This window comes from Ctenopharyngodon idella, chromosome 15 (genome assembly GCF_019924925.1).
Source record: "Ctenopharyngodon idella isolate HZGC_01 chromosome 15, HZGC01, whole genome shotgun sequence".
In the NCBI taxonomy this organism is placed as follows: domain Eukaryota; kingdom Metazoa; phylum Chordata; class Actinopteri; order Cypriniformes; family Xenocyprididae; genus Ctenopharyngodon; species Ctenopharyngodon idella.
Window position 1 is genome coordinate 20229674 of NC_067234.1, and position 17740 is coordinate 20247413.

The window sequence follows — 17740 nt, forward strand, 5'->3', positions numbered from 1 at the left end:
ATACACTGTAAAAAGTAATACGCTCTATCTACTTAATAAAACAGATTACAAGCAATATTAATAATTAATTTCAACATATAAGAATTGAGTTAGAATTAATCAAATTAATTCCTTAAAAGTCAACCATTTAAAATGTGTAAAATTAGCAAACACAATTACAAAAACCACAAACTGACATAAAAAGCAAAGGGTCAAACTGGGCAACTAAATGAAACACTGATCGCCATATTGGTGACCAAACATTTTCAATAAAATCAACATCAACATCTAAACCTCTGTTAATTCTTGTGTTTCTCTTTCCTTCAGTGATTCTGCTTGTTATCATCAGGTGTCTTCAATGTTGGCAATAAAAAATAAAGAATTCATCTTTGACGTCTGTCTGTTATTCAGATATTTTTGTTTAAATTTTACTAGTTTTAAATGGTTGACATTTAAGGAATTAATTTGATTAATTCTAACTCAATTCTAATTGTTGAATTTAATTAATAATATTGCTTGTAATCTGTTGCCAAAATTTTATGAAGTAAATATAGCATATTACTTTTTACAGTGTATGCATTGGTAATTACACTAGAAAACAAAAATTGTATTATTTAAATTGTTTAATTACATCATTTAAAAAGTCATATGAGAAAACATTAATATGGGCTCTTTAAAAGAACAGAGCAAATTCCTTGTTACAGATTAATACATTTGAGTACTATTAATTAACTACATGTATTTACTATAGAGTTAGGGTTAGATGCATGTAATTATGCAAAATTTACTGTTATTACTATAGTAAGTACATGTAATGTGTAACAAGGACACTAAAATAAAGTGTCACCATTTTTCTTTTCACATTTTCTTAAATTCTCTTAAGTGAACTTGTTTGTAACATGTTGTGTTTGACACCAATGTATAAAACTTAAAGTAATGTTTGGTATTTATGGTTTTAAACATACATCACTTATTAATAGTCCCTGTACAGTTCTAACCTTATTTGGAAATAACTAAAAGAGGAGGGGAAAACTATTGTATGGTCTGGTTAATAATCTTGCACTTTGGTGTGTGACAGTATCACTACTTCACTGCTTTAAAATGCTAAACAACTCAACTATATTTACAAGACAAGCCACAAAAAAACTTGAGTTCATTTTATTTTAATGAAAACCAGAGTACAGACTTTCCATTCAAACAATGTTCAATATTTTACAATTCTAGGTCTTTAAAAACAAACAGACCTGTTTGACATCAGATGTAAATACAGAGTCCTGTTTGTCTCTGAGAAAATAATGTTACTGTAAGACAAAAAGAACATAACGAAATCATACAAAAAGCATTAATTTGGTTTCTATTGCGATTCTATGTTTCAAACATTTCAGATGAGATGACCAGCTAAACCCAAAAAGATGGCATTAAAGCACTACTGATACAAATACTGATCCACTTCATCGAGGGCAAGCTGAACAGTGCGTTACAACGATGTGCAGAAAATCATCGATCACTATGTCATGATTAACTCAAACCTTCAGAGATGTAAAAAAAAAAAAAAAAAAAAAAAAAAAAATCACACAAGATACTGAAGGATTGTAACATGGACTGTTAATGTTAAGACTCGTGTCGTGTTGCATTATTGTTCAATGTTAGTTCAGTAATGTGAGATTAAAAGACAGACTTTTCAGTCAAAGAGCCAGTGTTGCATTTCGTGATTTCATTTGTTATCTTAATTAAAAATGAATTTAGGACAGGTATTGTAAATGCATTTCAGAATAACTTTTCATGATGTTATGATACAGTAGAGTTTGCAACACAAATTTTAATAGCTACATAATTGAAAATTACATTTCTTTTAAACCGAGGTTATCATCTGGGTTCTATGTTTCCATGTCAGTAATGATGGTATGTATTGTACGCAAAATGAAATAATGCAAAAACAATTTACAAATAAAAAGAAATGTTAAAAAAAAAAAAAAAAAAAAATGCTTTCATTGCTAACCCTGACTGGCCAAAAAGAAAAAAGAAAGCAAGAAAAAAAAAAAAGAAAGAAATGGGGGAATCCACTCCTTTATTAAATGTAATAAATTACTTGTGGTTTAGAGAGCGCAGATAAAACGCTCTGAAAAACTTCATGTATTCTAGCGATCGTTTGCCCAGATAAAATTTCAGAATAACCAGAGCAACATGTTTTACCTAAGCAATTTATCCAGTCACATGACTTTAAGGGAAAGACGTCTTTCAAATGCACATCAAACAATTTAACCTGTAAATGTATTTCTGTCGTAGTTTATGCGCATGTTCTAAAAAAAAAAAAAACATCTCAAAAGAAGTGTACACATTTATTGAGAACATTATGGATATTTTATTCCCATAGTGGTTTTTGCATCCAGCTAATTTTGGGATACTACATAAAAATGCTGTTTGACGGAAAAATCTCATGATGTTGCTTAACAGCGATTTGATACAAGTGTAATTTGTCACCACTGTCACCAAAAAAAAATTAAAATGACAAAGATTTTAAAAGCTGCTTAGACATTTTAAGAGACCCCATAATAATGTAGCAGTAGTATCCACTGCTGTAAGGGTAGCAATCTTGATGTTCGAATGCGTGTAAACGACACTCAGCCTCACAGGAATGACTTTAAGCAAAAAGGTTCAAATAAACTTCAATGACTTTTTACTCATTGAGTCAAACCTGCTATGATTTCAAACGTTTTATTATTCTCCAAGATTGCCATTTTTAAGCTCAAATTTTAGCATCCGTAAAAGATTTTTTATTAAGCGCAAAGCATTCTGAAATCATACCCAAATATTATGCTTATTTTTCCGTCAATACTTAGTAAATGAAAACTTGCGTTCAGCTTGCAGAAATGAAATAATGAATTTCAAAACATCTAGACATCAACCAAGAGTAAAGATGTAAAAGTAGGTGCATAAACTTGTCCGAAATGCCCTTTTGTCTCTTTGAAAAATCACACTCCCTGATTCGCCCTGTCAATCCGCATGACTCTGCATGATCGGGTCGGCCGTTTCTCCTTCCCCCGTTTCTGTTGAGCAGCCCGAAGACGTGCTAAAATGTGTTTTTTGGGGAACTTCAGGGTGGTACATCCAAACTGGCTAACACCTCCTGTATCCCCGGGCAATTTCTCCCGTCTTTGGACCCAGCTTCGCCAGCCAGGTTTCCAGCAGTAGACGCTGTCATAAAATCTTGATCCGTTCTCACCACCCAATACATATATCCTGCGCTTCCATCTAGCCACACCTCCAGCAGCGATGCGCCTCGGCAGGCCTGGAAAAACCACCGGACTAGGGGCGCGGTCGCTTCCGCCACCCCCTCGCTCTGCTCCAACCGCCACCTCTCGCTCCAATCCAGATCCTCGTCCCTCTCGGAAGAACAGCACGCGCCCTGTGGCATCTAGCGGTTCGGCCTGGGTGTAGTTGCCATCGAGAAACTTGGCGGCATCGCGCAAGTAACCGCCAACGGCACAAACGCCGCCACGCACTGCTACTCCTCCAGCCAGACAGGTGGCGCCAGAGTCTAGGGCGACACGGCTCCAGGTCCTTGTAACTGTGTGGTAGATAAGCACGCCAGCATGCACCACAGCCCTGCTCTGCTCCAATGTGGTACCACCAAGCAAGTAGAGGCGACAGCGAAGGGCAGCGCAAGCGAAAGAACGCAGCGGCAACGGCAAACGAGGTCCTGGCGCCCAGGTCAGCGCGTTAAGGTCAAATCTTTCACATGTGTCTAGAAATGCTGTTCGGTTACAGCCGCCGAGAGCGTATAAAAAACCTCCACAGCCAAGAAGACCCAACATTGCACGTGGTTCAGCCATCAATGGCTGTGCAATCCATCGGTTTACCACGACATCGTACTCATGCAGAGATGATGAAACCTGGCCAGATCGCAGGATGCCGCCTGCCACAAACAGTCGACCTCCGACAGCAGTGCAGCCCGGGCAAAGCAACGAGCCCAAGGCTGCCAGCTTCTCCCACTTCCCTGTACGAGGGTCAAAGCAATCCACCGTAAAGTCCCTCTTCTGTAAAGACTCGTCCTCCCTCGGCTTAAGATCTACACAGACTATTTTCTTCTCAAACATGCCTTCGCGAGGCCTCAGAGGTCCTCCCATGCCTTCGGTACTGGCTCGAGGCCCAAGTTCTTGATTCATTCTGAGGTTCTCTTCAGGGCCCAAAAGGCCGGGACGTAAATGGCGTAACAAATTAGGCATGTGAACGTAACGATCAGCAGGCTGGTATTCTGCCCAGCGCCTTGCTGCATCATAAACTTCAGTCTCAGACTCCACACCCAATCGATCCGACTCCAGCAAGCTGCCAAGAGTTCCTGGGTCCAACAGGAGGAAATCTCGCTGCCGAGACACTCGAGGGAAATGCTGACCCACCAACCTCAAAGAAGCCCGAAGAAGCAGCTGGTCATGATGTGAACGAGCCAGAGAGTACATCCCCAGGCAGTTCTCCACAGACAGGTGTTCAAAAAGGAATCTAACGAACAGGGAGAATAAAATGTGAGCATCAGCGAGACAAAAGATACAAGGTGGAACGATCACAATAAGATAGCATCTAAATAATACCTAGAGCAAAGGTCCTGCAAGGGCATCACTTGAAGACGATTGGCCGCCACAAACAAATCCTCTGCTGTGTCGAGACTAAGACCTGCTTCTCCTGTATAAACAAAGTGGATAACTGTCTCCATAACAAAGGGTGTCACCTCCTCCAGTCGGATCTCAGTGAGACGAGACTCTACGAGAGGGCTGGTAAACATGGCACGGAAATATGGGCTGACTGCTGCTAAAAGAACTCTGGAAAAAAAAAAGAAAGAAAAACAATTCACATATAACAAAACAGAACAGTTGTATATGTACACTACCGTCTCCAAAGGCCCTGTTTACACCTGGTATTAAGATGCATTTTGGTCGATCAGATCACAAGTGGACGACGCTAAGTACAGAGGTAGTCAAAAACACAATCGATCAAATGTGATTGAATGCATTTCGAACAGCCACAAAAGACCGCTTACTCTCTGACTATTGACTTAAAAAAAAAAAAAAAAAAAAAAAAAATGTACCAAGCACAATGTTCTCTCACCATTCCTGATTTCTTACACGCATTCAGTGTTCAGTGTGGTCTTGTGGCTATCAGAGCAGAAATGAAAGCTGCTGCTCTCCGTATGTTTTTCTGTCGTCTCCGGTCGCTTTTATATGTAAATTGCGCAAGCTTATTTTGTCCGTTAGATCGAAAGATCTGAAAAAAAGCCCATACATTTACCCGCCCATAGACCCTCCCCTCGAAGAAACCAGGACAGAAGTGGTTGAAAGTGGACAAAAGAGATGTCCAATGTGCCATACCATTTAATGTGTAGTAAGATACAGTATGCCATTTTCTTTTAAATGATTCTAGTTGTGAAAATACAACCTTTTTATGTACAAGACAATCAGAAAACCTTCAAAGCAGAAAACATAAAACCAACCTGTGACACATGAACTTTTTTCCTTCCACCAAAAGAGTGACATCGCACAACTGCTGAGCATCAAGTAACTGCTTTAACCCTGAATAAGTTGACAAAGAGGAAAACAAGGCAGATAAAAAGGTGGCTAAATGAAACAAATTCATATTGTCCTCATAATACTCTCACATTGACACATTTGATAAAAATGATGCCATTTCATTGTTTTGCATTACAAATTTACCCCAGAAGTAGTGCACACTCTTAAATGTTTCTTCATTTTACTTTATAGCTTTATGTAAATTTTTCACAAGCCATTCGTTGGGTTCAAATGAAACAAAAAATCCTAGATTTTCTATCTTCTGGACACCAATGCATATATACGGTTGTTGTGCTATAATTTAGGACACATAAACAGGAATAAAACAGCAGGAAGATGTTCTATACAGACTCTTATGAGAAATTTAAAAATAAATAATAAAAATTATTCTACAACAATAGAATTCAATCTAAACAAAACCGTTATCTCACCCTGAGTTACATATTCGCCCAAGGGAGTTGAGTAGTCATCAGGAAAATCTTCTTCCTCCGAGTCACTATCCGAGAGAGGTTCTCCACCACCTCTATCTGCATCCTGCCACGGCTGTGGCCGCCAGGTACCCGCCCCACGTCTGAGTGTACTCATCTGTGGCAGGGAGTTCATGTAAAAATACATTGTTTACCTAAAGACTTGTCATTTATCAGATGCAGATGCTCTTATACTGACAGTATAAATATTCGTGGTTACATTTATAGCACATTGGTGATGGATCAGATTGGTGTCAACGTTCCAGTTTCTAGGGCTTAACTACTTTCTAGAATTGAAAAATTTGATTTTAGAGTTGGGCACAACTAATTATACATATATATATAAAATGTTAACCAATAGAAAACCCCAAGATTTTAAGACTTATGATTTTATTAGTTTTTATGACTTAATTATAAAATTATCTGCTATTTCCAAGATTTTCATCTTCAAAACATTTCCCAAATCTATGTGTTGATAATCTGCCTGAGGAATATTAGTAACAGGATTGCCAAAATAACCTGATTCTTTATGCACCATAAGTAAACAATAATATCGCGATGCAAACTGACATAATACAAAAGCGAGCACAAAACACCCTTGCTCATTAAAAACGTGTATTTTCTCAAACATTACCATGAGATGTAAAGATTTCTATCAGAGAGTGAGTTGACCCCAGCAGTACCGCTCTAGGTAATGGATAGTCTCTTAATTCTTGGGGTGTCTTGAGTTCGAGTTTGTGTATCAAGGCTATCAGGGTGCCACAATGGTACAGACGGCCTGACACCCTTCGGCCCGTTCACAACGCCTTGACCTTCCTGGGTAGTTTCAGCGCAAATTGGTCGGCTCATTACGGTGTGTTGCACATCCTTAGCATTTCAGCTCAAAAATACACACGCGCGCCTGATATATCCACCTTGACGACCGCGGATCCATGTAGATTATTCGTGGCTGTAATCCGGACTGGCCTAGGCACCGTAGTCCTGGGAGAAATGAATGATTGTTTGATCAGTAATGTCTATTGCAACTATTGCTCACAGCTGCCAGCATTGCTCCATGATTGGAGGCGAAGCAAGGGATTCTGTCACTTGCCGGAACAACATACTAAACTTCCGCTTTTTTCATAGGCCAATTTACCGGATGTGGCGGATATTTACTTCCGTTTCAGGGCTAACCAGTCTTAAGAGTTTCAAGAGAAAGAAATTATTATTATTTTTTTTTTTTAAATAAATAAAATAAACGGTGTATCCGTTGTATTCTTACGACAGAGATTTGGAATTGATACCAGTAAATGTCTATTTTACGACATAATTTATTGTTCCATTGTATGTATGTATGTATGCAGATGCATGGCTTGATGTTGATGACTGGCTTTTTCCTTACCTTGGGGTCTTTTCTCAAAAATATGTTGTTTGTGGACTTGTTAGGAGGAATAACAAAGATTACTTTCAGGTTAATAACATCCTTATTCTGGGAAAATGTATATACACAAATCTAAGTACTTTTTAATTTTTTCTCTTTTCTTGTATGCACCTGATCCTACTGTTTTAATGCAAATATATATTAAAAATAAAAAGTAAGAGTTTTATGTATTTCAATCCTGGTTTCACAGACAAGGCTTAAGCTAGTCCTAGACTAAAATGCATGTTTGAACAGTTTCAACTGAATGCAACTTGCACTGAGATATCTTAAAATATGTCAGTGCAAATTATTTTGTCTCAAGATGCACACCAGTAATATTTTTTTTCTAAGACACATTTATAAAAGTTACTTAAACGCCCTAATTGAACTAAGGTCTAATCCTGGTTTAGACTAAGCCCCATCTGTGAAACCGGGCCTCAGTGTTTTTATGGTTTTCATAATAAAAGTCCTTGTAAACTAACTATAATTTCCACTAAAATAATATAAGCACGACTACGCCGAAATACATAAAACTACAGCAAAAGTTTCAAAGTGCAATAAGCTTTCAGATTTATTTATTTAAATAATAACAATAGACTAAAATAATAATTAAAGGGTTAGTTCACCCAAAAATAAAATTTCTGTCACTACTCACCAATCATGTCATTCCACAACCGTAAGACCTTTTTTTCATCTTCGAAACACAAATTAAGATATTTTTGATGAAATCCAAGGTTTTTTTTATCCTCCATAGAAAGCAACAAAATTACTGTCATTCAAGGTCCAGAAAAGTAGTAAAAACATTGTTAAAATAGTCAACGTGACTACAGTGGTTCAACCTTAATGTTAATATGAAGCGACAAGAATATTTTTTTGTGTGCAAAAACAAAACAAAAATAATGACTTTATTCAACAATTTATTCTCTACCCTTTCAGACTCGTACACAGTTGATGCAGTGAATACAGTGCAGAGCTTCCATGTTTACGTCCGAACGCCGGCTCAGTATTGGCCGGCTCCTGCGTTAGCATCACACGCATGCGTCGTGCTGCTCACGTGAACAGGCGTCGGCCAATACTGAGTCGGCGTTCGGACGTAGAACCTGGAAGCGCTGCAACGAAAACAGCGTTGGAGACTGACAGGGGACAGGGAGAGAGACGAATTTGTTAAATAAAGTTGTTATTTTTGTTTTGCTTTTGTGAACAAAAAGTATTCTCGTCACTTCATAACATTAAGGTTGAACCACTGTAGTCACGTTGACTATTTTAACGATGTATTTACTACTTGTCTGGACCTTGAATGTGGTAATTTCGTTGCTTTCAATGGAGGATAAAAAAATAAAAAAACTTCTCGGATTTCATCAAAATATCTTAATCTATGTTCCGAAGATGAACAAAGGTCTTACAGGTTTAGGAACAACATGAGGGTGAGTAATTAATGACAGAAATTTCATTTTTGGGTGAACTATCCCTTTAATTAGTCTCACTGTCATCGCATTTCCAATCGACTTTGGACGAAATGACTCCTCTCGGCTTCCGTACAGTTAAACTGTCAACCTGTTCATCATGGCGTCCTCCATAAGGGCAGTAACACGGTTTTGCTCTTTTTATCTGCTTACGTCTTCGAGACAAAATGTCAGCAGTGGATTTAGATGGTCCTGCCGACCTTGCTCCTCTCGACCGGTCAGGAGCAGCCTCTATGAGCATGTACGGGACGGGTACAGTCACAAACCCGAGCTGGACATGCAGCGTGTGTGCGAGGAGACAGATGCGGTGACAGCGGAGGTGGAGAATCGGAAAGGAGATCTGCGGGCAGCTGATGTCGGAGTTATAGTAAGACACAGCATGCAATAGCATTCTTTAAAACAATACTGCTGCACTGACATTAGTTAAACTGAGATTTTCAGACAATTAATGTGAAAACAATGTACAATGTGTGTCTAGGTCTCAGTCTGGAAGAAACTACAGAAGGTGCAAAAGGAAATATCAGATTTGGAAAAGAGAAAGAATGTGATCAGTGGCAAAGTCCGCGCTCTTGTGGTAAGTGTTCATAAACATTTACATAATTAGAGTTTCAATTTGAAGTGTGGGCACTTTGCATTGGACAGTGGTTGACATTTCCTGCAGTGTGATATGTTATTAATCTAAAATTGCATAACAGTTTAAGCTAATTTTGGGGGGGAAATTACAAGAAATTATTATTATTTACTGTGCTTAAAATATACACATTGCTTTATACTTATTATTGCTTTATACTTATTTTAAATGATCAGTTTACCCAAAAACTCTTGGTGACGGTAAATTTCTGAAGGATAGTCTGGCTGTTTTCTATAATGAAAGTGAATGAAGTGATCCACTCTTTTCCCTTTCAGGATGAACATGACAAATCCACTTTGTCTAGTGTAAGTTACTGCTTTTTTAATTTTTTTTTATTATTATTATTTTTATACATATTACATATTTTACATATTACATATGGCCTTTTTAATTAATAAAAGCTACTATATTTTAGTGATTGTTCTGCTTGCTTTGTAATATGTAGTATGCATAATATGCATTGGAATATTTGTATGATACTCTTTCCCTGCTTTGTACTTGACAGCTTGTGGAGTACAAAAGTGCTAGAGAAGAGGGTAGAGCACTCAGAGAGAAACTTAGTCAGTTGTATCTGCAAGAGAGTGAGCTGGAGAAAGAGCATTACTGCCGCGCTCTAAGGCTGCCCAACAGAACACATCCAAGTGTGGTAAGGGACCACTCACCTTTCATAATACAAAAAATGTTGAAAATCCTTAATTTTAGGTGTAAAAGGAAATATTATGTATTATTTCAAGGAAATAATTAAAGGGTTGGTTCACCCAAAAATGAAAATAATGTCATTTATTACTCACTCTCATGCCGTTCCAGACCTGTAAGACCTTTGTTAATCTTCAGAACGCAAATTGAGATATTTTTGTTGAAATCCGATGGCTCAGTGAGGCCTGCATAGCCAGCAATGACATTTCCTCTCTCAAGATACATTAATGTACTAAAACATATTTAAATCAGTTCATGTGAGTACAGTGGTTCAATATTAATATTATAAAGTGACGAGAATATTTTTGGTGCGCCAAAAAAACAAAATAACGACACTTATAGTGATGGCCGATTTCAAAACACTGCTTCAGGAAGCTTTAGAGCGTTATGAATCTTTTGTGTCGAATCATGATTCGGATCGCGTGTCAAACCGCCAAACTGCTGAAATCACGTGACTTTGGCGCTCCGAACCTGCTGATTTGACACAAAAGATTCATAACGCTCCGAAGCTTCCTGACGCAGTGTTTTGAAATCGGCCATCACTATATAAGTCGTTATTTTGTTTTTTTGGCGCACCAAAAATATTCTCGTCGCTTCATAATATTAATATTGAACCACTGTACTCACATGAACCGATTTAAATATGTTTTTAGTACATTAATGGATCTTAATTTATGTTCCGAAGATGAACGAAGGTCTTACGGGTGTAAAACCGCATGAGGGTGAGTAAAAAATGACAGAATTGTCCATTTTGGGTGAACTAACCCTTTAAGTAATCCTAAAAAATACTAAAAATGTTAAACCATTCCTCTTAACTGCTATTAAGTTATGAAACTATTTATTATTAAATGATAAATTAACCAAATCCAAGTATCAGATTCGCACCTAAGCAAATAACAGTATACAAAAACATACACATCATAATAAATTGTTTTAATGCTTCTGCGAAGCTGCGAAGCTTCTGTTTTAATGCGATGAATTTTTTCTGACACAGTTTAACTCTTGAGATCTTGTCATATTTTATTACCATTTTTTAAACTATAGTGAAAAAACTGTAATAATGAATGAAATGTTCAAGGTGTCTGAATAAATTTTGGTTAGACTGTATGTACATTTTTTAAATATTTAGACCACTCAGAGTTTCAACCAGTATGACAAAAAAAAAAGTGTTTATGAAAAACATTGCCTACCCTAGCTTTGACAGGAATGTATTTTTTTTTTAAAATTGTTTGTGTGTGTGTGTCTTTTCTCCTAGCCCATCGGAGATGAGAGCCAGGCCAGAGTGGTTGAATTGGTTGGTCAGAGACGAGGTAAATTTATTTGAATAAACCATATTATCCCTCTCTTAAAATCTATTTGGTCAAAAATACAGTTTGAAGTTTGATTTGAAGCAGCAGCCATGACTTGCACTGACCTTGAGGTTTGACTTTAAAATAGACAGTAATTCTTTAGCAATTAGATCAGTGTTTGAAAGGTGTATTTGATTTAATTCATGCAAATACCTGTCATGTCAACTAGCTTTATTAGGGCAGTACTAAATAAAAATTACATTCATTTTTTACTCTCCTTCTTTAAAGGGTACATAACACATACAGTTTCTGCCAATCTCATGTTAATCTTGAGTACCTATAGAGTAGTAGCATCCTTCATATCTTATCTTTAGTTTTATCATATTTATAAAAGATAGATACGCTAAACCGAGTCTTTCCGAAAATACAATAAGCAGAACTGTATTGTATTATGTTGCAAAAACTGATATTTTTAATAACTTTTTTTCTCCTTGGATTTTTGCTCCTTTACCATGGCTTGCAGTTTTGATCAATAAGTGGTGTGACTGACTTGTAATATTACCTAACCTGTTGAAATGTTTTGTAAATGCTATGAAGTGTTGCACAATATTGTAGTGTCATGTGTCCACCATAGAATTTGATTTCAAACCAAAAGGCCACCTGGAAATTGGAGAGGGTCTTGACATCATCAGACAAAGGTTAGATGTTTTCACTCTGTCAAATTTTATTTAATTATTTATTTTTATTTGGTTTTTCATTTGTATCTGTTTCCTCTTAGACGGCTTGCCCATGTGTCAGGGCACAGATCATACTACTTGAGAGGGGCAGGGGCCAGACTTCAGTTTGCCTTGCAAACTTTTACTATGGATCTTCTTCAGAAACGGGTTAGTATGTTTTTTATCTATTTCTGTTATTTAGAATAATGTCTGTACCCATGAATGGTACATTATAAGACCATGAACTTATTATTAAAAAAGATTCATTTTGGATTCATATTGATCTATGCAAACATCAATGTTTCGGTTTCTTTTGGAGGTTGAGTACACTTAATACTCTGTTTTGAATTCTTAACATTTTACAGGGCTTTATTCCTATGGTTGTTCCTGACATATTAAAATCAGTGGTTTTTGTGAGTATCGCTTTGTTCTAAACTTACAGTATAATGAATACATAACAACATTTTTATTACATTGTACTATGCAAAATTGTGCATTTCTTTACTGAGATCTCTGGTTTTTTTTAATTTGGAAGAACTTTCACAACTATAAACGTTAATTAATTAGATCAAGTTATTCATAATCATATACTACTACGACTAATTGCTTTAGCAGTATAATCTAAAATCATTTACACTGAATACTTTAGATGCAGCTGTGTATTAAGATTCTTAATAAAAATATAAAGTTTGCAAAACTAGCTAACTTAGTCACAACTGTAGTAACCTATAAAAAATCCCCAAGAATCTCCATGATATTTCTGCTGTTGTTCAGGAAGGTTGTGGGATGCAGCCTCATGCTCATAAATCACAGGTGTACTCTCTGGACCCTTCACGCTTTCCTGACCTTAATCTTGCTGGAACAGGGGAAGTAGGAGTGGCAGGTGATAAAAACATGAACTTCTGTGATATGATAATTAATCTTATTATATATGATATTTCAAAGATTATTAAAAATGTGAATTATAAGTTTTGTTATAAATACTTTTGTAAATTATACATTTTTGTCACATTCATACACTATGAATAAAAAAGATTGGAATAATTAAGATTTTTAATATAAATTTATTTGAACAAAAATACAGTAAAAACAATAATATGAAATATTATTACAAAATTAAAACAGTTTTCTGTTTGAATCTATTTTAAAATGTCATTTAGTTTTGTGATGGCAAAGCTGAATATTCAGCATCCATTACTTTCCTTCAGAAATAATTCTGTGCTGTTTTAATTTATCAAAGAATCATTAAAAAAAACATTATTATTGCATTATTGTTTCCACAAAAAAAAACTGTTTGAAATGCTGATAATAATAAAAATTATTATTAATAGATGAGCACAAATTAAAAAATCTTAATAATTCCAAACTTTTGACTGGTATTTTAAGATATTGCTACTAATAAAATTGTACTAAAATATAGACCGTTAGGCACCAAATTTTAAGGTTAGCAAAAAAAAAAAAAAAAAAAAGATCCATGAATACTTTACAATGAATTGATTATGACCTATATTTTACTAGGATATTTCATGGATCATGCTGTAAATTTGAAGGATTTACCTGTCAGGTATAAAAAGTCCCTGATTGACCTATTGATTGATTGTCTGAATGTTACACAAAGTTATTCTTTAATTAATGCATGCATAAAGTGTTATTTGTAATATGTATTTGTATACTATTGCTTTTATGTTCTAGGACAGTCTGTAGTAGTGCATGCTATCGAGCAGAAACAGACACAGGAAGAGAGACCTGGGGGCTCTACAGAGTTCACCATTTTAACAAGGTAATCAGAAAACAGAAGTGGTAGCATGGAAAATGGAAGAAAAGCAGAAAAGTTAAGATCCTTGATGTCAAGGTCAATGTAAATGCAGTACTATGAACATGTATGTGTTGTTACCTTTAGGGTGTTTACTTTGTTTACATTCATGCAGATTGAAATGTTCGGTGTGACTTCGAATGAGACGGGAAAGGAGAGTTCAGAATTATTGGATGAATTTGTGATGTTACAGAAAGAGATTTTCTCTTCCCTGAAGCTTCATTACAGGTACATCTAAAATCTAACCATTGTTTACACACACTAAGATTAAGCATAGTTAGTTCATTCATGTTTTGATTTATAAAATGTGACAAATTCATATTATTTTGAAAACGGTATGGCTTTTAAACCTTAAAATGATTTATTTTAAAATGTTAGGAGAATCTATTGACACAAATTCAATATAATATACATAACTATGTTTTCAGTGGTGTATAAAGACCTTACACAATGAACTGTTATGTTTTTATTACCTTAGATTGAGCCATTTCTATCTCATACACCGCAGATCCCCTTACATGCTAAGTCACCATTTTGCCCCGACATGTTTCTACAGTAGCCCTAAATGGACAAAACTGCTCTACAGAGAGCGTTTGATTGACTACTGCTGTCTCAGATGATGACATATTTTTCTTGTGTTGGCCACCGTAGCTTCTCTATATTGCAATTCGCAACCTAACCTCTAGATGCCGCTTAAATTTACACACTGCTCCTTTAAATGAACGGGTGTCAACGTTAACACGTTAACCCATGCGATTAATTCAAAATCCGTAACGTGTTTAAATAATTTAACGCAAATAAATTACTGAAGCACGCAAAATTGCGCCATTAACGTAATTTACATCAGGCAGTTACAGTTAAATGATCTTAGAAGTCAAGAGCATCTACAGTGACGCAACCACCTGTAACCCTGGTAGGCGGAAATTTCTATTCAAACCCTTTAACCCAATTTCGCTTCTCTGTTTGCAATCAGATCATTTTTAAGCCGCTAAACTCCGGGAAAGTTTTCCATCCAATGATCCAGTAAGCAAATTAATTCAAACAGTCAGTCCAAAACAGCGCGCGTGCATGTGAGTCTGTTACTGAGCTAACAGTAGTTCTTAATTATTTCACACCAAGAATTAAATATTAGTTGTGAGTATGCACTTGCTGTCAGTGGTCAGTCAATACCAGGAAGATATGTAGATATGAAAACATATAAATCATGTAGATAATTGCTAATAAAATGGTAATAACAATTCTTTCCCTCAGAGTCTTGGATATGCCCACTCAAGAACTGGGGCCTCCTGCCTTCCGAAAATATGACATTGAGGCATGGATGCCAGGACGTGGCAGCTTTGGAGAGGTTGGAACAATATTTTAAAATGAAGAGACAAGAGTCAGTGTAATTATTCATTAGATTAATGCATTAAAAAAAGAGAACCATTAGGGGAAGTAATAAAGCGGCATCTTTAGAATTTGTTGTTGTTTTTTTATGTATATGAATTTGCTATTCGACTTAGATCCTGCTTTTGCTTGATAAAAAGAGGAATACATGTCTACTTTTGCATCCTTTTGTTGAATATCAACTTGGTTTTTTATCAGATTTCCAGTGCCTCAAACTGCACAGACTACCAGAGCCGGCGCCTTAACATTCTCTATGAGGGAAATGATGGAAACCTTAAGTACGCGCATACGGTAAGAGGCTATTTATAATACCATCTTAATAACAGTATGGTGAGCCATGGCTGCAATATGTCCATTCTATTTGTTGTGCTGTAATAGTAAAAAAAAAGACTATAGGAGATGACTAAGAGAACATAATTATTCCTTCAGCACAAAAAAATAACACTTTATTTTTTAATATTTTAGGTAAATGCTACAGCTTGTGCTATTCCACGTACCATCATTGCCATTTTGGAGACGCACCAAACCAAGGTAGAAACTAAACTAACTTTTTCAACAGACGTTCATTTTATTATTAATTTATTTATTTTTTCTCCTGTTTGTCTCTGTTTGTCTTCTACTAGGAAGGGACGGTTCAGATTCCTGAAGTCTTGCAGCAATACCTCGGCTTGGATGTGATAGAAAAACCTAAATACACTCCTATTAAATATATTGGACCAAACCAACCCAAGCGACATGCCTCAAAATAACTCCTTAATAGTATATCAGGCTTCAACGAAGTACTGTTTTTACTGTATTCTCAACTGTGAATGCAATGTATATAGGTGTTTGTCTTATAGTGTTTCAAACCTCAATAAAATGCCATCAGTGACATCTCAGAATTTGCTATGACTTAATTCACTACTTGACGTTCTGGGGTTCCTGGCTGTGTGAAAATTATTTCCACCAGATAAAGTTTTGCAGATAAAGTTTTTGTTGGTGATTTTAACATAGATCATGGATGGGCAACTGACGGCCCGCAGTGTTTTTAAATACGGCCTGCTGGAGGACCGTTTTATACTCGGATGATCAATTTTAAAACATTTGAAAAGTCAGCCATGGAAAGAATGCTTTCACATTATGATGTTAATACTAACTCTGACCATGAGAGGTCGCTATGTGCACGCTAATGTGAGTGGTCGGTAACTAAAATAAGCAAAAGTAAACTAAATATTGTCATGATGATAAACAGATTTGCCCTGTCCAAATACCCACACTTGCAGTCTTTGCATTTGACCACTTGTCTACGTATTTCCTGTATTTAAGTGTTCAAGTAGGCGTGAAGACTGCAAGTATGTATAGAACTTTTGATTACCCGATGGGACACACTTCTCATGTTGCAAAAAATGCAAGTGTTTACAGAGTTTTTTTTTTTAATTATTATTTTCAATACTTTGCATTTTAAAATAAATTAAATGTCTGTTCAGTAGTCTCTATGTAACTAACAAGACACAATATTAAAATTGTGCCACTTCTAAATGGAAGTGATAAAAAGCAATTGCAAATGTTGTACAAAATACACATAGCCTATTCATCTTTGCACCAATAAAATGTGCGACACTTTATGTTTTGGTACCAAATTATATGTAATATCTAATTTAACTTTGAATTTAACGTTTTCATTGACATCTCGCGATTTCAGGGCACGTGAGTTCCCGAACATAATGCATGATGGGATACACTTAGCCTCAAAATACCACTCCGAAGCAATATTCAAGATAGTGTCGGTTTAGTGTGCGTTAAAGGCACTGCACTTTGGCATTTTTAAGACATGGGACAGTCTTGCGCACTTACTTCCTGTTGAGTGCACGTGCTCTCAAGTGGCCAAGACCACAAGTGTGGGCCGGTTTGTGTGTGCAAGAGCCAAGAGGTGTCCGGAAGCAATTCCGGAAGCTGGGCCTGACCTATGTGCGGGCAGGAAAGATAGGTTCTCGAGCCTCTGCACAATTGAAGCCTGATTCAAAATGCTGAGGCCCTCTTGTCCAAGAACAAACTCCAAACTGTGCTCCTCGGTTTCCTCGTTTGTGGCTGGCTGTCTTTCGCCAATGGTTGTCCTTCAACTATGGCTGAGGAGTGGTTTGCAAATGGAACAGGCCTGCTGCCACTGAGCTCCTCGGTTTTCCCATTTGTGGTCCGTTCTTAGAAAAACACACATTTGCCAAAGTTCACAGACTTGAGGTATACGAGTATCGCAAGAGGCACCGCTGAGATTCGAACCCAGGATCTACTGTTTATTAGATAAGTGCTTTAACCAACTAAGCCACGGCGCCAACCTCCACACTCTGGTCCTGGACTGGCGTCCCA

At 36.5% G+C, this 17740-nt stretch overlaps 2 protein-coding genes across 3 annotated transcripts; one reads left to right on the forward strand and one right to left on the reverse strand.

Moving 5' to 3' along the window:
• Nucleotides 1-1121: 1121 nt before the first annotated feature.
• si:dkey-260j18.2 (uncharacterized protein LOC325231 homolog) lies at nt 1122-7116 on the reverse strand. 2 transcript variants are annotated; one of them, XM_051863301.1, is made up of 5 exons: nt 6919-7116; nt 5969-6122; nt 5462-5540; nt 4566-4793; nt 1122-4476 (listed from the first exon to the last, which is right to left on the reverse strand). In XM_051863301.1, exons 2-5 carry the CDS (start codon nt 6120-6122, stop codon nt 2952-2954), a joined length of 1986 nt encoding a protein of 661 aa, XP_051719261.1. In that variant the 5' UTR covers nt 6919-7116; the 3' UTR covers nt 1122-2951. The 2 variants fall into 2 exon arrangements, with proteins under 2 accessions (XP_051719261.1, XP_051719260.1); XM_051863300.1 differs by having other exon boundaries at nt 6639-7115.
• A 1809-nt stretch (nt 7117-8925) lies between these two features.
• Nucleotides 8926-16270, forward strand: sars2 (seryl-tRNA synthetase 2, mitochondrial). The gene is made up of 16 exons (XM_051863733.1): nt 8926-9233; nt 9345-9440; nt 9773-9802; nt 10003-10143; nt 11449-11503; nt 12117-12180; nt 12261-12366; nt 12564-12611; nt 12973-13081; nt 13717-13762; nt 13891-13978; nt 14127-14239; nt 15263-15356; nt 15596-15688; nt 15863-15928; nt 16021-16270. The coding sequence occupies exons 1-16, from the start codon at nt 8967-8969 to the stop codon at nt 16144-16146; spliced, it is 1542 nt and encodes a 513-aa protein (XP_051719693.1). The 5' UTR covers nt 8926-8966; the 3' UTR covers nt 16147-16270.
• The last annotated feature ends 1470 nt before the right edge of the window (nt 16271-17740 follow it).